This window comes from Lontra canadensis, unplaced genomic scaffold, assembly GCF_010015895.1.
Source record: "Lontra canadensis isolate GAN:19392208 unplaced genomic scaffold, GSC_riverotter_1.0 scaffold57, whole genome shotgun sequence".
Classification (NCBI taxonomy): domain Eukaryota; kingdom Metazoa; phylum Chordata; class Mammalia; order Carnivora; family Mustelidae; genus Lontra; species Lontra canadensis.
In genome coordinates this window covers 2050205-2072167 of record NW_022631051.1, presented here as the reverse complement: position 1 = coordinate 2072167, position 21963 = coordinate 2050205, and the positions used below count along the sequence as shown (strand labels likewise).

The window sequence follows — 21963 nt, the reverse complement described above, 5'->3', positions numbered from 1 at the left end:
TGACTTCATGTAACATACGGTTTAGCTCTGTCACGTTCATTTTGTAAGAATCACTAAATCACTGATGAATGTAATTCTTTTCAAATATTTTATCATCACTACTTATATTTCTCATGTATTGGAGTGACTTAATTAGTTCCAACCTTTCTCAAGAGGGAAACCCAGTGTGGAAAGGCAGAATCATTTCAAACTTAGAAAGCTGCTGACCAATAGTATTTTTTTTCTTTTGTACTTTCAAGAATGGTCACATAACAAGGGGCACAGAATATTAAATCATCTGTCAAGAAACATAAGCTGAATTTAGCTTACCATACCACAGAATCACCATTAGTCTTTATGTGTCAATTTGTGAGGAATATTTTCATCAAACAAAAAAGATTCAAATTTGGAGGCAAAAATTAATAATCAACTGATTTTTGACATTTTAATTTGTGTAGACACAGAATCATATGACAGTTCGTGACCCGTTATACATTTCGTAGCTTTGTTCAGTCGTAGTATATTATATAAATAATATATAAAAAGCTACTTTTGCTATAAAAGCTACTTTATTCAGCCTTTCTCCATTAACTATTTATTGATCATGCACTATATTTGTTGAATAACCGACTACATGCTCAGGAAGAATTTAAGGGAGTTGAGATACGGTCTAGGCTATTTTTTCACATAGCTAGAAAAAATGGTAGTAATAATTATAATTATATAATTACATAATATTACAATATAATAATATCAACATACGACAGTTATTATAGGCACTTTTGGGTCTGCATGTGTCAGGCCTTGTAGAAAGCACTTAATATCCATTACCTGATACAGTTAGGGCTGTTATTTTTTTTCTCCATTTTGCTGGGAGGAAATGGGGATTAAAACATGAAACATGTCCAGGGTGTCACAGATTTCAATAGCAAGGATTTGAGCTCATGTCAGCCTGACATCAGAGTCTTCACTCTTAACCAGGGCTGTAATCTAAAGCCAAGATGCTCCAGTAGATTTTCAAGCCACAAGGGAGATTATTATGTAAGAAGAGAAATACTTTCAAGCAGCTTGGAAGGGTTGCACAAAACCAGTTAGCACATCAAGTGCCAGTCATTCCTATTTATTCTTGAAAGCCTAAGGCTTCTTTGGGTTGTTATACACTTGAACAATAACCTGTCTCTCTCCCCCTATGTCACATTGGCCATTCCCTAGGCTGTCAGTTGGGGAAGCCATGCTACCACCATAGCAATGATCACCCTCATAAGAAAATTACTCTCCGCCCCCCACCAGGTGTTGTGAAGGTAGTCATCAGGTCATGAAAGTGTGTCCGCACACATTCTTTACCAAACTCCTGAAAATTATGTTCTGCTTAGGCATGATAGCTGACCCCCTCAGGTGCACATGCCAAACATGAATTTCAATGTATTTTCTTTTAGGAACATATAAAATGGAAATTTGGGATAGCGCCAAGAAATCCGCTCAACCAGAGTTAAGTTGATATGACCATCCCTGTCCCAGGCTTCCTTCTTGAAATTCCTTGTTGTTAGGATTGAAAGATTATCTGAAGAGGCAGGTTCACAAGCTTACAGCTCCCAGTTTTTGTTTTCAAAATATTCACTGCGTATCTTTGCTCAAGGGAATTTTATTAGTGATTAGTTGACATTTATGGAGGGAAAGTCAGTTTATAATATATTACAGCATTTAAATGTCCCATCTGTGATGGCTGTGGTTCTGTTGTACTCCAAAGAAAATAAGTTTCTGTTTTAAACCACAAATCTCTATGAAACAGCTTAAAAACCCAGTCCTGAAATGACTGTTATAATTCCCCCTTAAAAACTTAGGCTCTGTCAAATGCTGTGCTTTGTTTTATTTGTTTACAAGTAGATGTCTCTCTCTCTCTCTCTCTCTCTCTCCCTCTCTCCATTTTTTTATTAGTATTATAATTTGCTTCATTTGGATGGTTGTTTTGGAAAGAGATGTTTAAGTACCTACTTTTATATACTTCTTTCTATTGGAGGGTGGGGCAAAATAAACACAACAGTTAGTCTGTAAGAAATCTAGTTAACACTGCTACTTGGAAACTGAGTTATACTTTTCACATATAAAACATATGCCTGTGAGTCACTGGCATGTGCTTTTTATAAGTAATAGGTAATGCAGACAGCCTGATGGTCATAAATGGGTGTAAATTATCAACATGTTACAAATGAGGGGCTGAAAGTCCAGTGAGTGTTATAGTAGCTTTTAATTTAAATTGACATTTTAATTTACCTTTCAAATGTGACATATTAGTAGAATCACAAACATATATAAACATTGATTTTATTTGCATTATAGGTTTTTAAGAGATCTTTCTCGGGGTTTTAGTTAAAAGTGGAGGAAAGAATGGCAATTTGGTTTTCCTGAGACATGAAACCAGACGAGTCAGCTTGGCTAACACAGTTCCTGTGGTTCCCTCAGGCTGTGAGCCGCTGGTCTTCCTCCCAGGGGCTCTGCTGATGAAACCCAGCTCCGGTCTTTCTTTTGCTCTTGCTTGAAACCTGCATTCTTGTGGGAAGGTAGTTTGATACACATCACAGAGAAAGAGAGTGAACTGTTTGACCTGTGCCATGCCCTATTTGACCAAATGGGTTTGTTTTCTCTTCCTGCCTTCCTCCTGGACCCTGGTCACTTTTGTGATCAATAGACCGACAGTGAGCGCACGGACACCGCGGCCGATGGGGAGACCACCGCCACTGAGGTTGGTACCATCACTGTGGGCGGCTGGTGGCTGCCCAGCGCAAGTGCCTCATGAACGGGGCTCTGCATTTAGGGCCTTTGCATACTAGGTGTTACGGAGTGGAGAGAAATTCTAACTTTGAAAGGAGGAAGGAAATGTATTCTGTTGCCTGGGTCTGTGGTTCTCAAGCTCTGGGCTACATCAGAATCCTCCAGCTGGGTCCCATCATGTTTCTTGTGCAAAAGAAGAAGGTCTGGGGTGGGATTTTTGGAATTTGCATTTCCAGCAGTTTCTCAGGGCTGTTGACTCGGCCTGTTTTCAGATCACATTTTGAGAACCTTTGGCTAAACCGATAATACCTTAAAAAAAAAAAAAAAAAAAAAAAAAAAAAACACTTATTCCCCTTTCCCAAGTGAGAGGCTGTCTGTGTGTGAAAGCCGTGATGAGTGAGGAGGAGGGTTACAATTAATTTAATTAGCTTATTTACTAGATACAGATATATTTTTAAATCCAAAATGGCCAAATAATTATTAAAATAGCAATAATACTTCTCTTATTTTTGTAGACGAGGTGATATAACCTAGGTCACTCAAAAGAAATGGATTCTCTAAGGAAGAAGAAATTAGAAAATTACTGTTAGTACTTTATTCAAAAAAAAAAAGTGATCACATTGAACAGTGACAGGAAACAGACTGTGCTATCCTTTATCCTTTATGAATTCTTTAGGATAAATAAACGTGTGCGTGCTTATGTTGTTTTTCAAATCTTCTCCACCCATAACTAAAATTTCTGTAAAAACAGTATAGTAATAGAAGCCAAGATGTACCTTTCCTGAAGTTCTCACAGAACTTATCTTCTACTTTGTGGAGTTTTTTTACATCATCCGGTTTGAACAGTCTTTTCTAGTAGGACCTTCAGGAAAAACTAAAAATGTAAATAGTATCTGTATAGTACTTAATTGAAAATATCCTCAAAATACTTCTTAAAATGGAGTTTTCATCCTTGGGAAATGCCAGAGTTCAACTCAAAGCTTTGGAAATCATAATTTTTTTAAGTTAAAAATCACAGCACTGGCATTGAAAAATAATAGTAATAATAATAATAATAATAATATTGTAGGGGCTGTTATTGTACTGGCTGGCTCAGTCAGTAAAGCATGCCACTCTGACATTTGATCTTGGGGTCACGAGTTCAAACCCTGCATTGGGCATAGAGCCTACTTAAAAAGAAATTAAAAAAAAAATAATATTGTAAAACAATAACTATCCAGATTCTTTTAAGCAGTCACAAATAAATGTATTACAAATTAATAATTTCCATGTCAAATTATAACAAAATTATATCTTGATTTGCTAAGAATTATTTGTTACATGTAGCTATATGTTAATTCAGTAAACTTCATCAGAATCTGAATGTGTGCCATAAATGAAAAATATTTCAGTAAGACTCCAAATTTCTGTAGCAGTTCTAAATGTTGTTCCATAACATTTGAAATGTGCGAACATATACATACAACATAGGTAACTATATGGAGCTTAAAAATAAAACACAGAGCTGTGTGCGCACCACACACTTGAGAATAAGTGTGTTGCCAGCCCTGTGTTAGGGTTACCTGTGCCCTCCTGCACTTTTTAAACTCTTGGGGGACAGGACAGCAGTAATGCGGGTGAGGCTGCTGGGTGGGCAATCTTGACAGATAAGGGGGCCTAGAGCAAGATAGACTGATTTGTTGCAGGCCACCTGTGCAGGTGTATCCTCAAGGCTTCTCACCTGTAATTACCCTGAGGGCCTCCCTATGGACCTCGTTCAGAGTACCACTGGCGAGACACCCAGCTTTACCACTGCCTACATATGTGGGTTGGCCTAATTACCTCGTTCCTGGTACCCGGACACCAGTCCAAGGACTAAACAGATCCTTGCAATTAGAAAAATCAAGATAATGAAGTGGCTTTTAGATAAATCTGTTGTATTTTTCAAGACTCAACAATGATCCTGTCTACATCTTTAAAGCAATGTTGGTAATGTTGAAGGTAGTTGATTCCTTTTTTTTTTCTTTAACTTTCTTAACTTATATCAGCTTCCTTCCTTCCCAGATTTATTTATTTTTAAGCATATGGGTTCAAGAAATTCACAGTTCCAAGAAAATCTTAAATGTGGGAACTTCAGTGTTAAATTCTTTGAGCCTTGGTTCTCTGGCCTACAATTTAGCTATAATAATAATAGCTATAACTTCCTAGGATTGTAAAGAATCATACATCCCAAGGGAGCTGTCATTATTGGGTCATCGTAACCATGCTTGTGAATTTTAGTTTTAGGGTGGCTCGAAACATTTGTAGTGTGCATTAAGGACAGCCCCCAAACCCTAGCTGTCAACTCCCACTTACGTGTGTATTCTTATCACACTCAGAAGTCTCCGGGTGACACTGTCAAAGACCCACCAAGCAAGGAATCTTTTACTCCTGTCATCTTAATAAGCATCATAATTTGTGTGTGAGAATGTTGTGGCTTGCATATAGGAAAGAACTAGCATCCATATACAAGAGCAAACTCGTACCCCCTCTAGCAGGTTTCTATAAGCCATAGTTCTTCAATCGTAGTCAATTACATGGTAAGACATTATTTCCCACTCTTTCCTGATGCTGGCAGTCGGACCAGGAGGAAGACGCAGAGCTCAAGGCACAGGTAGAAAATTAAAAATAAAACCAAAGCAAAAATCAGTGTGTGATAAGTCACTGTGCGTCTCCGGTGTTCCAGCCTTCCAGCATGCTCCGTAGGCGGTTACCCGTGTTGTCGGTGCACTGTGGAGGATGGCATTTGTTCCCGTGACTACTGTGTCCCTTACCTTTCCCTTTCTTCTCCACTTTTTTCAGAATAGTCTGATTAAGCGAATAAAGGGTGAAAATGTGTATGTCAAACATAGTAATCTTATGTTAGAGGTTGGTATTGGTATATACCAGTGCATGTTTGTGTGTGTGGACATTTCTTCAGTGGCATACTTGTGGGCTCATACAATGATGCATGACCTGTGTGCTCTCACCTGGGAATAAGTGGGGATACCTTCTCAGCCTACTCTGATTCCTTCCTTTCTCCTAGCTTTAGATCCTTTTTCCTGTGTGTGTTTATTTTCATTTTTTTTTTTTTCTGGTTACGTGTGAATTACACTCTTTTCTAGTTTGCCTTTAAAAAAAACTTTTGATTTTTATGCTTGCGTGAACTAGATTTTTTTTTTCTTCTCTTAGAAATGTCACATTTTCACCAAAGTGCTTGTGGTAGTGTCATGAGCCCTGATCAGAATTCTTTTATTTTGACTAAAGATTGACATTACTTTAAAAAACAAAAAACCTCAGGAAGACGTGTAAAACGTTGACTGTTGGATTCTTTATGTTCTGAATGTAGGAGCTAGATAAAACTCAAGATGACCTGATGAAACATCAAACCAATATTAGTGAGCTGAAAAGAACCTTTTTAGAAACCTCCACAGACACTGCCATCACGAATGAATGGGAAAAGAGGCTTTCTACCTCCCCCGTGCGACTAGCCGCCAGGCAGGAGGATGCGCCCATGATCGAGCCGCTGGTCCCTGAAGAGGTCGGTATTCGGGCTTTGGGGTGTCACTGTCTTCGGGTCACTAGAGGTGCTTCTCTGCAGGGCCCACCCCTAGGGGGCGGAGTCAGCGTAGACAGTCCTACCACTTGTCTGCGTATAAACAGAACAGACATACTCACGGCCCCAGAGAAAAGCTGTGGAGTAGAATGATGTGGCGGCTGAGGAGTGAGGAGTCACATCTCAGGGTGCTTGGAGTGAACAAGGAGGCGCAGGGAAGCTCTAGTGCATGCGAATGGGTTTTTTCTAATGGCGAACCTAGATTTCACAGCTGGGAGAAATTGAGATACTGTCTTAATGAACTGACACTTTTTCTCAAAAATGCTTTCTCTGCTACATTAAGAAATGCCCTGAAAACTCATGAGTGTTTCACATCAGTTGCAAGATTAGGTGTAGGGAGATGGTCTAATGTTTGACTCAACACCGATCTGAAGTTGACAGAATTTCGGGACCTGTTTTACTCTGGGACTGCTACACCAGGCTTTTACTGGTATAATCCGTGTGTGATTTGACTATAACTGATTTTTTAAAAATATATATAACGTTATTTTAACAGGTTTATAATCCATTTTTATTTGATTTTTTTTTTTTAAATAGAGAAAGTAGAGGGGCCAGAATGTCTTTCTTAAATACGAGTGTCTGTGTTGGAAAATTCTGTTTAAAGAATTTAGACTGTGAATTACAGTTACAGACTGTGAGGATTCAGCAGATCCTGTCTGGGGGCTCCTACTGAGGGCCCCACAAGGGTCCGTGGTGCTCGTCTATCCGCTATTAGACATCATCTTGCTTTTTCTTTCAAAAGAATTAGTTTTTTAATAACGGCATCTTTCTAGCATCATACTGATTAACATTTTTTCTTATCAAATCTCCTTTATCACAGCGTATTTTCCAGAAAGCTGAGCTAGAACAGAAGAAAATCAAAACTTGGGCCTTTATGGGAGAAAAATCCTTTAAGCTGTAGTCTACATGCAATGTTTCAGTCCTTGCAGGGAAAAGAATATAATGACACTCATTTTGATCATTTTCTAAACTTCCCTTGAAAGCTACTTATCAAAAGTGACCACAGTCACTATGTTCATGATAATTCTAATCCCAGCTAAAATGTGACAAGGTATATATCCATTTAAATTACTTTGAAAGGGGCCCTTTTATGCAGAATAGATGAAAAATAGTGTTACCGAAGTATTCTTGTGGCATTACACACCGTTTCATTCAGATTACCTTAGTAATATATAGTGAGCTAGGAGTAGTGATTATATTCTAAGAAGATCATGTGCATTTACTATTAAAATGGGAATTTTATTTATCCAACTTTCAAATACTGATAAGTATCTATACTTATATACTTAATAGCAGATAAGTAGCAAGGATGCCCCAAAGCATCGCTCACTTGACTTTGGAACATAGACAAACCCATATACAGGACCCACCAAACAGGAAGGATAGATGTCTGGTCCGTGAAGGCCTCTGGGTATGTTTCTGTCCACAGATATTTCCCATGACAGTCTTTGATGATGCCCCTAGGCTGAGTCTATGTTAGAGGTATATGCCCTCGTGGCCACTTGAATACTGAAAGTTTCCAAATTCCGACCAAAATGCAATACCCATTAGCACTTTCACAGTTGCAATATCAGCCTTTTTGTTGACGCAGGTAGCAGTCTTATAGCACGGAAGCTTAGCACGGCTGAGCCTCCCAATTCACGGATTATGTAGCTGTACATTCACCTACTTGCTGAAATTCACCATAACCCTAAAATCAGCCTTAAGGACTCTTCCCAGTCATCTGCAGACGGACACAGAGTGGTGAAAACTTGGTGTCTCAACCATGCACGTTCCCAGCTCTGGTTGCCCAAGGCAGGGCTCTGCCTACCTGTTTCAGTTCTCATACTGTACACAAATGGGCTTTTGAGGCCTGTTTGGTGCCACGTTTTTGTGTCTCCATGGGTGATTTTGCTGTTTCAGATGACACCCAGACGTACGGGCCAGAAGTGCGAGCTAGTGTTCCTAAAAGCACAAGAAGGCCGTCCTGTGCCTTTAGGGAAAATACATGTGTTAGAGAAATCTCATGCAGGAATAAGGTAGAGTGCTGTGGCCGTGACTTCAGTGTTAATGGATCAATAATATGCATTAAATAAGGAGTCTTTAAACAAAAACATACAAAACGAGGTTATATATTGAACCATTGATGACAATATCATGACCAGAGGCTCACAAGAGCCCTCACCATGTGTTTCCCATAAAATCAGTGGTTCAGTCTCCTCTAACTCACTGTTCATGGGGATTTTATGGAACATAAGGACCACGAATGACTGGAGTCAGCTCTGCTTGTGCATTTGTCTGCTTTCTAATCCAGCTCTGCTCTTGCGAGTCAGGTTTTGCATGGGCCTCGAATTGGGAAACAATCAAACAAACCAAAACCATTCACCACGGTCTTCTGGTTATGGAGATGGAGACTTATCTTTCATTCTCTGAATCTGACTTCTGTGACTTTCCATCCGGGCCTTGGGGTGCAACTACAGGTGCATATGCAAATGACCCATGGGGAGTTTTAAAAATATTGAGGCCTGGGGTCTGTTAAATCAGAGACAGATTTCCTTCGTCTGAGCTGCACTCCCACATAGTACCATTACTTAAAAGCTCTCCAGGTAATTCTAACGCACCTCCCGGTTGAGAATGCCTGGCGCAGAGAGAAGCAAGGGTCAAGGCTCTGCACAAATCCCTAATCCTCTGGGAGGGAGTCTTACCTCTGTACAATCTGCATGCCTGTATAAGGGCCTTGCTTCCCAATTATGATACTCTGATGAGTGTTGAACTAAAATGTGTGGAGCATATAGCTAACTCTCTTCTAACCCGTGATAAAAGTAAACATTTCAGTTATCAGCCTTTCTTTATCAGCATCTCCTCACTTGATCTGAACAAACTGAATTGAGGTTGACCATCTATGGGATTTTAAGATCTATCCCTTATGTTACCCTTTTCTCTCGGCGGGCATACACAGTTCGGATGCAGACAGTGTTGATACTTCCATTATAGACGAACAATTTTGAAATTAGTTGATGTCAGATAACAGGATGTGCTAAAAACCACTGTTTTCCTGCTATTTTTATTATTATTATTATTATTATTATTATTATTATTATTATTTTAGGCTTTCATCTTAGGGATAATATTTAGCTCAGTGATTATAATTAGAGGCCTGGCAGTGGTATTCTGAAAAGTACCTATAATCTTGACCTTTCCTTCCTGTTTCGTATTTCTCTGTGAGAAAGAGGCTACAACTGAAAGTAAAACAAAACAAGACAAAAATCCATATTTAATGATTTCACGTGGCGCATTTTGTCCTTTTCCAATACCTTTCTCCAAAAGGTATTTCCCTCTCAGAAATATCTTACTTTCTTTTCATCAAAAAAGGGGCATAGGAGAACAATGCTATCAAAATTTGCCAGTGGGTTCTTCAGAAGAATATTCCAGATGTCCCCTTACAAATGTCTATAAGCAGACTATTAAAAGGAATACAAAAGTTTATACACACATAGGAATAGTAAATGACTCATTAAATTGTATTGTTTACAATAAGATTTATTTTAAAAGCTCTGTCCTCCTGGAAACTTTGGGCTTTCTGTTAGGATTTTTTAGATGACTCGTCCTAAATACCCTTTCATTCAGTACTCCATGGAGCCTGATGCTATGCACAGAGATCGACTCAGCAGCTAGTATATTGCCACTTGAATCATTCCTACTTACTACTAAAGGAAGTAATAAAAAGTAGATAAAAGGGAGAAGCTAGTTGCTAACACAGCGTATTTACTTTTCAACGTTTCTTAATGTTCCGTGTGAAAGCATGACTTGGAGTACTTAATTTTTCACGAAGATAGTTTGAAGTTGACTTTTTAAAGTTACTCGCCATCTTATAAAAGTTCAAATGAAGCTATAAATTCTGAGTATACTTTGTGGAATAAGAAAGGAATAGATCGAGGTCTGACTGGGTTTACTCAAGCTAGTAGCTGAGGGCAGTGGTCCGTGTGCATCTCCTTGCCCGGGATGAAGCCTGCACTTCGGTGTGGAACGCAGCCAAGTGTCTGTCAGATGTAGGAGTGAAGGGTTTTTATCTCACTTAATTTTTTTTTTTTAAATCTTCACATTTTCTTCTACTCCTCACGTCTACGGCTTTGCACATGACTGGCCTGGACACTGTGAATGCCAAGGAGTTTTCTATTTGCTCTTGCATGTTTTGTGTTTACGGAAGTGGGAAACGTGTCGAGTCAAACACTGGAGCTTCAGAAGCTAACCTGTTACTTTGGGGAGGTGATCATGAAACGTTGAAATGGTTTCAGACCACTTTTCAAATCCATAAGCAATAATTCACTTCTTCAGAAAGAGATGAATGACTATTAATACATATGACACAGTAAAAGAACTCTCTTCCTAACTTGCCTTTTTTTGGAAACTGTCTACTTCCTCTTCTCCAACCCAACCCCCTCTATCCAAACAGACCAAAGAAGAAAGAGACATTTCTGAAAAAGTTAAATTTTTGCAGCAAGGAAGCGCTCCATTCCTTGAGTCTCAGGTAAAAGACAAACATAAAGGAATTGCCCAGAAGAGAATTGCTCTTCAGATTTTACTATCATTGAAATGTCTGTAGTTTTTACTTTCCTTTTTACATTTACCTCGCATAAAACGAAGGTAGGTATGTCAACGTTTGCTTGGATTCTGGGGAGGGGAAAAGGGAATTTTCTTACTTTAGTTATCAATTAGCCATTATTCCTTGATGGGTCTTACTCTACTGTGATATCTGTGTTTGCTCATGGAAGCATTATAATGATGCTTTCTAATATTATAATTGGACTTTTTACTCTCTATTTTACCTATAGAGTGATACTAATTTAGATGACCTTGACTGATGTTGAAAGTTCTGAACTCTTACTGGTTTTCCCACTAGCCGAGTCTGATACAGAAAATGCAGGAAGGAGACTCTGCGGGTTCTGTGGTTACCTCTCGCCAAATCATTTTCCAGAAAACGGTCCCATCGACCCTAGAGGTTATTTTTCAATTCATTTCCTTTAATCCAGCACCAGCATGTAGATCGATCTGTAATTATTGTTCGTAAGGCACACGCATTTCAAGATTCCGTTTTTAGGCTAAGATAAATAGGCAGGTAGAAAACGCTGTAGCTTAAAACGTAAATCAAGGTGCTCACCTGCCCCTGGTTTGATTTCTCGTCCCCTCATGATCTGTTAGAGTAGTCTGCAGCCTGTTCCCATCCTAGTAGCCTTCTCAAATACAGGTTTCTTAACTTTCACTTCTTCTGCTGTATTGGAACAAAGTACCGAGGAAAGTGGCAAAGAAACTACTCAGATGATGAACTTCGCTTGTAAATACGATTGGAACACGGTACAGACCACCATGAGCTGTTGATAAGAGGCTCCAACAATGCCCCAGCGGTGGGAGTACTTCCTGGCTGTGCCTTGAGTAGGGCACGCTCAGCGCTTATTGGATAGTAGGTGCTGTAGTGAGTTCGATCCCCCAAATGAGGAAATAGAATTTACAAACAAAATGGTTTTCACAGAAATTCATGGGATTCTGACAAGTTCTTTGTGAAAACAGCAGATATGAAGTATACATGTCCTGGAAAATGGTCTTTTTGTGCCCATACAAGCTAAATGATTTGTATAGCAGCTTCAGTAACATCATTTAATCTTGAAATGTAGAATGATCAGATGCTTAGCATAAGGTCAGATAGAATCTTGGAAACATTTACCGTCAAGGTTCGCTCCCGTTTAAAGAAATCTGCAATTAAAACTCTACATGCAGACTGTATTCCAAGTTGAGGGTTTGTAAATTTCAGATAAGAAGAGCTTTGCGACCATAATCATTAGACATTAACACCAGCCCCGTGCGGTCACATCGCAATGTAGCTTTTGCCCTGGTTTTCTTAAAGGATTCTTATTTTAGAAATGAGACCATCAGAATTTCTAATTTAGCTTTTATATTTCAAATATAGGGCACAGAGGATTGGGTTATTGTAGACAAAGTACCCACTGAGGTAGTTGACGGTGATTCGAGAAAGATTGTGACTTACAAGGTGGTGACCGTGAGCAGTAGAAGCGGTGACATCCCCGCTGATCTGTTAAGATCCGGTGCCCTTGAAATGCAGAGCTTCGATGACTTGGCCCGGGAAATGCAGTTGGGAGGAGAAAGCAAACAGAAAATATACACTCTGGGCAAATCCTATGACACAGTATCTGGGAAGATCGTTACCATGACTGGAAAAGGCAAGGAGGGGGAGAAGGGAGTGCAGCCCTGCAGTCTGGAAACCTTTCAGAAAACAGACACAGGATCGTCAGAGTCCGTGAAGGTCATTCCAGTCATGGCCGATTATGAGGTCCCGGATGCCGTCCCTGATGAGAAATCCAAAAGGGGACCTGAGGTCCACACCCCCAAACGGAAATTGTCTGAATCCCTGGCTCCCATCCAGGAAGCCGAGTCCCGGCGGCCAAGCCCCGAGGAAGAAGAGCTGCAGAAAGCCCCGATGCTGGGCCGGGACACGGGACCCCATGTGGGGCTGGACAGCACGCGCCTCAGCAGGACGGAGCTGCTGCCTGAGGGCGAGGTCTTGAAAGTGGGGCTCTTTGGTCCCAGGCGGAAGAGCCTGTCTGAGTGGAGATACTCCCAGGAGCCGGCCGTCACCGTGGCCACTGCTCATTACGTTACTGAGTCGGCCACGTCCCGAGTTGTGGTAACCAGTGCCTTTCGTTTGGGCCACCGTTTCAGATTCCAGCATGATGTTTTTTTGAGGCAGTGCCCTTCCACCCTCAACTTTTCTGTTCCACTTGCTGTTTGGCTTTATGTTGAGAGCAGCCGACCCAAGCTTTTTAATTTTTTTCATGGTCAGACCAATACTGCGCAATCCAGTATGAGCATTAAAACACTTTCCGTTTTATTTCCAGCTCCCCGATCCCGAGATGTGGTAGTGCTGCTGGGGCTTGCAATGAAGGGAGAATGGTCTGCTTACACCAGCACCGCCCATATCCTAATAACTCTCTCCGCTTTACCAAACAAGAGCTCATGGTCACCTCAGTCTGCTATTTTATTTCCCATTCTTTTCTGTTTCCAAAATCTGTATGGTAGATGCCCTCCTCCCTCCTCCCACCTTCCTCCCCTACAGTTTTGTCTAACCGGCTGTGAATGGGAATGTGCCCGCCTATGTTCCTGTCTCTGTGCTTGACTGTCCCTTTCTTTGTTCACTCAGACTAAACAGTCTTCTGCTGAAAAGCTCATGGATGGCTCTGAAATCTTCAGTTTATTAGAGTCTGCAAGAAAACCAACAGAATTCATAGGAGGGGTTACTTCTACTTCTCAAAGCTGGGTTCAGGTGGCCAATTGCTTCCTCTTTGGTGTTCCTGACACCGCCTAGTTGCCTTTCTTTATGCCCTTTTGGTGTGCGCACAGAGGTGTGGGTGCGTGCGTGAGTGCTTGCGTGCATGTGTGTGTGTTTTGCATCCAAAATGGCTTTGCCTTAAACACCTCAGAGTTCTCTTTGGTGGTTTTCTTTTAGTGCCTGCTTGGCATAGCTGTCATGTGCCTTTAGTTGCATCCCTAGAACTTATATTCAAAAGGCAGTCATGTTGAAAAAGTTACATAGCATTTAATTTTTTTAAGCATTTTATGTCATCCATTAGGTCTCAGAAAGCTGCCACAACTGATGGGAACATGCTACAATGCTTTCATTTGGTTTTGTTTTCATTGCATTTTATCTGCATCCTCTTTCATTTGCGGCTATCCCGACACAGCAACACAGGCTCAATTGGAGGTGTGGGGGGTAGTGTCAGGGCAGGGGGCACGCATCTGAGATCCTGGTGGGAGCAATGAAAGCTAATTTATATTTTCTGTAAGCATTTCTGGTCATGAGCCCTTGACACTGGCTTTAAGCACCCTGGTGAGTGGCTGCTTTGGTTTTGATTTTTGTGGTTTGACCTTTGGTTTGTGGAAGGTTGTCACCCTGACACTGCAGTCCTTTTCCATGCAGAAAACGGAAACCAAGACGGGGTCCAGCAAGACTGAGACGGAAACAAGCCAGCACCCCGAGCCTCTGAGCACCGAGAAGGTTGTGCAGGAAACCGTGTTGGTGGAGGAAAGACATGTGATGAATGTGCATGCGAGTGGGGATGCTTCTTATGCAGCTGGAGAGGACGTGGATGCTGGAGCCCAGGCAACGTCTGCCGACGCTTCTAGCTTAAAAGGGAAGGAGGGCTCTCCTCTGATGGAGGGGCCTAAGGAGGAGAAGGGGAAGGTGGCCGATAAAGCTGTCCTCGAACAGGAAGAGACGGCCGCTGCCTCCCATGAGCCAGAGGAGCAGCAGAGTGCAACAATCCACGTTTCTGAAACTTGGGAACAAAAACCACATTTTGAGGTAACTAGCAGTTGACGTTCCTTTTGGCACTGATGTAAACTGATCTGTGAGTCCCCGAAATTTGGTTAAGCGTAAAGGGGGAGCTAAGTTTAGCTTTCTGCCTTTTCCAAGTGCAGTTTGTTTCTCCTATTTCCCTCTTGCATGGCAATAGGGTCTCCATGCTTGTTTCCATCTTTGGGGTCCCATGCAAACATGTTTAATGATGATTAATTATGTGCGGTTCCAGGAAATGGTTCCTACCTTCGTTGTAATTATTGGCAGTAAACCCGGGGGCTGCATGGCCAGCCGTACTAGTAGAAGATTTGGTAAATTTTTTTTTGATCGATGTACTTCACCAGAAGGACCAAAAACCATGCTTGCCCCCATACCAAATGCCAGAACTTTGTTCTTTATCTCTTTTACTGAGATTCCTGAAGTATATGGGGTGGGGGGTGGGGGGGTTAATGTCTTCGTATTTCTTCCTTCTTTCTTTCATTAAATAAAAGGCAAATTGATGATTTTTGATCTGTTAGTTTAGGCGAGAGAGGAGGGGGATCATAAAAAGAGTTTCTTCAACATGTCCTCCAAAATGCTTTCCTTTACCTGGAACATCCCATGTTAAAAAAAAAAAAAAAAGTCTATGGAATTTTGAAAGACTGACCTGGTCTCTGCCTCATGCCTCAAGTTACTTCCCCATGTTATACGTAAACATCTATTTCATACTAACCTGTGCTTATCCATACCCACTGTGGGGTAGGGGGGTGGTGCACCAAAATCCTGTCTTCGTGCAAACTGTAATCGCAGCTCTACCTACTTCCCATTGGCTCAGTCATCAACCGTGAAGACAGAAACCATCAGCTTTGGCAGTGTTTCACCAGGAGGCGCAAAGCTAGAACTTTCTACCAAGGAGGTGCCGGTCGTTCACACGGAAACAAAAACCATCACGTATGAGTCATCACAGGTAAGACGTCTACGAAGGCCAGAGCCCCGGCACTTTGTTTTTGCCCTTTAATGGCTGCTGCATTTGACTATAGCTCATGATACTTAGTTTGTGAGACTCCGAGGACCCAGCAGCCAAACGGTGTCTATCAAGTGTGATAACGGTAGTAATTACAACTTTGTTACCAGTCCAGAAGCTTCAGGTGACTTGAACAGGTCTCCATAGATCTCAGAATATGGAACAAGGCTCAGGAACCTATTTCCCGAGCCAGAGATAAGGGAAGATACTAGCTCAGCAGACCCTACTCACATTTCTCAAGTCCTGGTTTTTTAACGATGGTTAATTCTGGCCACATTCGTGGTCGTCTGTCCCGAGAGCCACAGCGCCCGAAAGGCGGAGTAAACAACGCGGTGACGGTGGGAGATGACTGAATCATGGTGATGCCCCGACTTAATGTAAGTATTCGAGTGTGGTGTCTGTTCCTCGCCTTCGTAGGTTGATGCCGGCGCTGATTTGGAGCCGGGCGTGCTCATGAGCGCACAGACGATCACATCTGAAACCACCAGCACCACAACCACCACCCACATCACCAAAGTAAGTGGGGCGGGAGCAGACAAAAGGAAGGCATTTACACGGAGCTATTTTCCAGTTGGGCTGTACAGGCAGGGTTACGTGACTATCTGGAGGCCCAGATAGCTATGTTAGAGCTTTCATGCCCACTCCGTTTATGGGGCATTTGCCCCTGTGTGCTCATTTTTGTTTAGGTATATGCATTCTGATACCCTTTGCTTAACATGGAACTCCAGTCCTTGGCATATGGTAGGTGTTCCAGAAACACTGGCCGGCCACACCCAAAGGACTCCCTGAGAGTGACACTTCTGAAATTAATGATTTTAAATAATTGCCAAAGAATTGTTTCAACTCTTAATGAGTGCCGTTAGTTAAAACACTGTTAGCGTTTCCGGCCATTGCCCCCACTGAAGAAGGATTGTTCCTCCTGGTGGGTACATTTGTAACACTTGTCCGTCCCTTGCAGACTGTGAAAGGAGGCATTTCAGAGACGAGAATTGAGAAGCGGATAGTCATCACAGGAGATGCAGACATTGACCATGACCAGGTAAGTGCGCGTGAGGATGGTAAATACCCGGGCAGAGAACCAGAGAGACACTGGTCAGCCCTGCTCTTCCCAGTGGTGGTGTTCTAGTCCCTCGTGCAGTGTAAACAGTTTTCTGAATTAACTTTTCAATGCGCAACGTACGATTCCTTTTGTGATCATTGTACCTCATTTGTGAATGACGTATATAGATCTAGCTCGTAAGTCTCCACCTTGCTACTGATCATGCATGTTCCACCTCCTTTTTTGTCTTTGCCCTTCTGTGATTTCCTGGGGATAGGCGCTGGCTCAGGCAATTAAAGAGGCCAAAGAGCAGCACCCTGACATGTCAGTGACCAAAGTAGTGGTCCATAAAGAGACAGAGATCACACCGGAAGATGGAGAGGATTGACCTCAGGTAAGAGGCGACGTTGATTCTCTAGGCTTGGCCTTGGCTGGCATGTAGCATGGGGCGCTTCCCCCATCCTTCCCGTGCTTCCTCCTCCTCCTTTCTTCTCTCACTGGCATTGGGAGGCTGCTCACCGAGGGGCTGCAGAATTGGTTTGTGGGTGCTGGTTTGTTTCAGACTGGGGAGTTCCACACTGTGGACTTTTTTGCATATTCTGTCAGCTAGAGGATCAAGAAAGAAGCAGTCTTTGCTTGCATGGTCTTGCTGGTGTTTCCTTTTCATTCGTGCCCTGTGTTCTTCGTTACCCAAATTCAATTCAGGGATCAGATTTGATTTCACTTGCCATGTGGCCTAATCGGAACGAAGGCCAATGTGTTCCAAAAGGTACGATTTGTGTGTTCCAAATACCAGGAAAATAAAGCGTACCCCTTTCTCCTTTTGACGGCAACAATATCCCATTTCACTCTAAGCTTTCTCTGCGTCTGTGTTTGGTTATGCTTCTGTTCATGCTCTCTGTTTGCTTTGTTTCTGAATTTGAAACACGGACATTCACTTTCATTTTGGATGGCTTATATTTTCTGCGTTCTTTGGAGTGTTGTTTTTTTTTTTTTCTTCTTAGTATAGCGTTATGTCTCAGGAGGAGGCAAAAATGCAGTCTTGTGCTCCTGCTTTTCTCTAGAAAGCGTGTGCATGCCTTTCCAATGGCTGTTTGGCTGACATCGTGAGCAGATAGCGTCTTCTGTGTGCGCACAGACTTCTTAAGCAAACTCACACTCATTTGCTGTGCAAGAACTCATAGGCCCAGAGCATCCCCAGAGGGCTCTGAGTGCTGAATGCAACCATTGAGCTACTTGCATACTTGGTTATGTGACAAAAGTCGCTTAAATGCTTTATGTGAATAAATGAAATAAGGAAGTTCTCTAACGTTGGTTTAGGAACTATAGATTGAATAGCAGTCTCTCTTAAAGAAAAAAAATACAAAAGTCACTCATTATATTCAAATTAATCATATAAGTTGAAAGACAGCAGCAAAAGGGTTCTCCAGCGAGCTTCAGCCGCTTGGGTGGTGTTGTAGTTAACGTAAGAGAATGCGTATCACGGACTTCTGCTGGAATTTTACAGTGTGTTGGCAAAAAGTGCACGTAATAACCTGCAAGAAAATTTTGTTTGTGGCCTTAATCTGAGGAAGACTCTCGGGTGTTTTCCAAGGAGTAACTGATCAAATCTCTTTCCTACAGGAATAACTTAGCCTGCTCATGAATCCAGTCATGCAAACCGTTAGGAAAACCAGAGCCTATATGGAGTTCCCTCTTCTAACCCAACTGACTTGTATCTGCCCATGGAAAATTTCAATCCAGAAGAACTGACCTTGACCATTAATAAAGACACTGGCAGAGAGATCTTCCCATAATAAAGCAATCCGAATCAGCATCACAAAACTGATACTGCATGAAGCAACGATAAAATTACAAAAGAGTAGCATTTTTAATTTCCACCAAGTGTCTAAGTTTTCAGCTATACCTGCACGTTCATAACCAACAATATAAACCGTGATCTCATGTAACACATAAACAATTCATGCCTTTCATAGTTTATTATTAAAGTCTAAACAAAAATCGCAATTTCTTAGGTGACAGATCTTTTGTTTACAGACAAATGAAGATTACCCTAAAATGCTAGAAGCTGTCTAGGTCTAATGTGTCAGGTTTATTCCAGATTAGATGTGCCAATAACCGAGTTTATTCAGTAAACAACTTGAATCTTGTACTTGTCTCACCTGGTTTTATTACTCTCACCCATACACAGCAACGACTCTCAATCCTCCGGAAATATTTAATGCTTACAATCCTGCTTTGTGTATCTAATTTAATTCGTTATAAGGTAGTACTGATTTTAGCATATTAATGTGATTTCTTCCTTGTTCGCTTTGGTCTGCGTCCAACCTGGAAAGTTTCCAAGAGTTCCCTAACAAGCCCTGAATATGTAAATTGTCATTATTTGGGGGAAGAAAACCTGTTTCTCTTAGTTTACAATATTATGAAATTTCACTCCGGAAAGATCTGTTGGGCTTCTGTTGCATTGTTTTCTCTCTTCGTTTCTTCTTCCTTGTGTTTTTAAGTTGATTTTTCTTCTTTTACTTGAAAAAAAAAAGGTGTTTTATTTCTAAATCTGGTCCATATTTACAATCTAGTTCAGAGCCAAGCCTTAAATTGTACAGAATTTCCACTGTAATTAAACTATTTAGTGTTTAGTTATAAATAGCCTTCAAAAGATATATTCTCCATTACACTGTCAACTGCATCACACAGCCCATGGTGAATGTATGTTTCCGCATAGCGAAATAAAAATGGTAAATGCATTTAAAGCTGTGATTCTCTGTGTGTAATAATTTCAGTATGGTCTGCGTTTAGCCAAGAGGGTAGCACTTGCATGACATCTAAAGGCCTCATTCATCTGCCTTGTGTAGAGCATGTCTTTTTACAGGACAAAATGTGTCTGTGGTGACATAGTGTATGGATCCTTCAAGGTACGGGAGACAGGAAACAGAAGATGTACACATACATGTTTGGTTGCCTAGGAAGGCCTTAAAAAGTACAACTAGTTACCACAGAATCTCATTTTCAGGGTTAGGTTTTTTATAAAGAAAGAGGTTCTCCTCTAAACCCAGTGTTTCTGGGTGCTTGTAATCTACCGGAGAGACCCCTTTCTCTCATACGTCAGCTCCACAGCGGAACAGATTAGCCGCGACATTCTACAAGGGCCCTTGCAGTGTGTTCCCACAGCTCAGCTATCTCAAACTCCTTCAGGCCAGGCGATCTAGCACCTAACTGCTGGCCTACACTAGCACACCTCACGGGCTGTTTCTTTGTCAACTAATTTTCTTAAAACTCTTTTCTAGAGAATTACTGGATACGACCCACATGTCTTCGTCTTAGTGGGGGAGCCAAATTCTTACATTTACCTGCGAAGATGTTATCTGCTGCTCTTACTGTCAGTACTGGTTATTCATTTTAGATACTGAAGCATCATTTTACATTTGAAGACAATCAAAAAATGTGTCGAGACCATACACAAAAATGAACTCAAAATGGGCTAAAGACCTAAACGTGAGACCTGAAACTACACAAGTTCAAAAGAGAGCACCGGCAGGACTCTCTCTGACATCAGCTATAGCAACATTTTTCTAGATATGTCTCCTGAGGCAAGGGATACAAGGCAAAAATAACCTGTCAGGACTACATCAAAATAAAAAGTTTCTGCAGAGGGGCGCCTGGGTGACTCAGATAGTTAAGCCTCTGCCTTCTGCTCAGGTCATGATCTTAGGGTCCTGGGATCGAGCCCTGCATCGGGCTCTCTGCTCAGTGGGGATCCTGCTTCACCCTCTCTCTCTCTGCCTCTCTGCCTACTTGTGATTTCTCTCTCTCACTGTCAAATAAAATAAAATCTTAAAAAAGAAAAAAGAAAAAATCTTCTGCAGAGCGAAGAAAACAATCAGCAAAAGCAAAAAACAACCTACTAAATGGGAGAAGACATGACATATCTGAAAAAGGACTATTATTTAAAATACATAAAGAAGTTATACAAATCAACACCAAGAAAATTCCAAATAATCTGATTTAAAAATGGGCAGAAGACATGAACAGACATTTCTCCAAAGACCTACAGATGGCCAACAGACGCATGGAAAGATGCTCAGCGTCACTCGTCATTAGGGAAATGCAAATCAAAAGTATAACAAGGTATTACCTCACACCAGTCAGAATGGCTGAAACAACACAAGAAACGAGTTGTTGGCAAGAATTGGAGAAAAAGGAGCCCTCGTGCACTTGGTGGGAATGCAAACTGGTGCAGCCACTATGGAAAACAGTATGGCTGTTCCTCAAAAAAATTAAAAATAGAACTACCCTATGACTTAATAATCACACTACTGGATATTTACCCAAAGAATACAAAAACACTAATTTGAAAGTATATATGTGTATCCCTATGATTATTACAGGAATCTTTATAATAGCCAAATTATGGAAGCAGCCCAAGTATCTGTTGATAGATGAATGGATAATGATGTACTGTGTGTATAAAGGTACTAGAATGGAATATTACTCAGCCAGCAAAAATAATGAAATCATGCCATTTGCAACAACATGGAGCTAGAGTGTAGAATGCTAAGTGAAATAAGAGAAAAAGACCACATGATTTCACACGTTTGGAATTTAAGAAACAAAACAAACTAACAAAAAGACAAAGCAGACTCAACTATCGAAAACAGGGTTGCTGGAGAGGTGGGTGGGGGATGGGTGAAACAGGTGAAGAGGATTAAGAGTACACTTGCCATGAGGAACATTGAGTAATGTATGGAATTGTGGAATCATACAATTCGTACAATTCAGGTATCATACACCTGAAACTAATACAACACTGATAATTGGAATTTTTTTTAATTTGAGAAATTAAAAAATTTTTTGAAAAAAATGAACTTTTCGATATATGAAAATGATCATTAGCCTCCCAAGGATGACTGTACCCAATCCGCTTAGTTTATATCCATCAAGCTGCCCCCACGTTTGTTTTAATTTTTTAAATATTTAACTATAATTGACATATAACATGCTTCAGGTGTACCACATAGCGATTCAATATTTGTATGTATTGCGAAATGATCACCACATTGTCTCGTTAACATCCATCACCATACATAGTGACGAATTTTTTTTTCTTGTGGAGAACTTTTAAGATTTACTGTTTTAGCATCTTACAAATGTGTAGTACAGTGTTAATTGTAGTCAACTTGCTGTGTTCACAGTTTTAAACCAAATGGGGAGTGTTTTCA

The 21963-nt window shown here is 41.1% G+C and overlaps 1 protein-coding gene across 12 annotated transcripts in view; it reads left to right on the top strand.

Annotated features, from left to right (window-relative positions):
- EPB41L3 (erythrocyte membrane protein band 4.1 like 3) overlaps positions 1 to 19497 on the top strand; it is a 179236-nt gene extending 159739 nt beyond the window's left edge. For 4 of the 12 annotated variants that reach the window (XM_032875706.1, XM_032875705.1, XM_032875709.1 and 1 more), the window contains 10 exons: positions 2666 to 2719; positions 5345 to 5380; positions 6095 to 6286; positions 13551 to 13673; positions 14328 to 14711; positions 15520 to 15651; positions 16126 to 16224; positions 16667 to 16747; positions 17025 to 17141; positions 18371 to 19497. In XM_032875706.1, coding sequence (XP_032731597.1) covers positions 2666 to 2719; positions 5345 to 5380; positions 6095 to 6286; positions 13551 to 13673; positions 14328 to 14711; positions 15520 to 15651; positions 16126 to 16224; positions 16667 to 16747; positions 17025 to 17135 — 1212 coding nt within the window. In that variant the 3' untranslated portion in view covers positions 17136 to 17141; positions 18371 to 19497. Of the gene's footprint in view, positions 1 to 2665; positions 2720 to 5344; positions 5381 to 5568; positions 5635 to 6094; positions 6287 to 10793; positions 10869 to 11240; positions 11340 to 12302; positions 13038 to 13550; positions 13674 to 14327; positions 14712 to 15519; positions 15652 to 16125; positions 16225 to 16666; positions 16748 to 17024; positions 17142 to 18370 lie in introns of all 12 variants that reach the window. The other 8 variants (XM_032875700.1, XM_032875703.1, XM_032875701.1 and 5 more) reach the window with 5 other exon arrangements.
- Positions 19498 to 21963: the final 2466 nt, after the last annotated feature.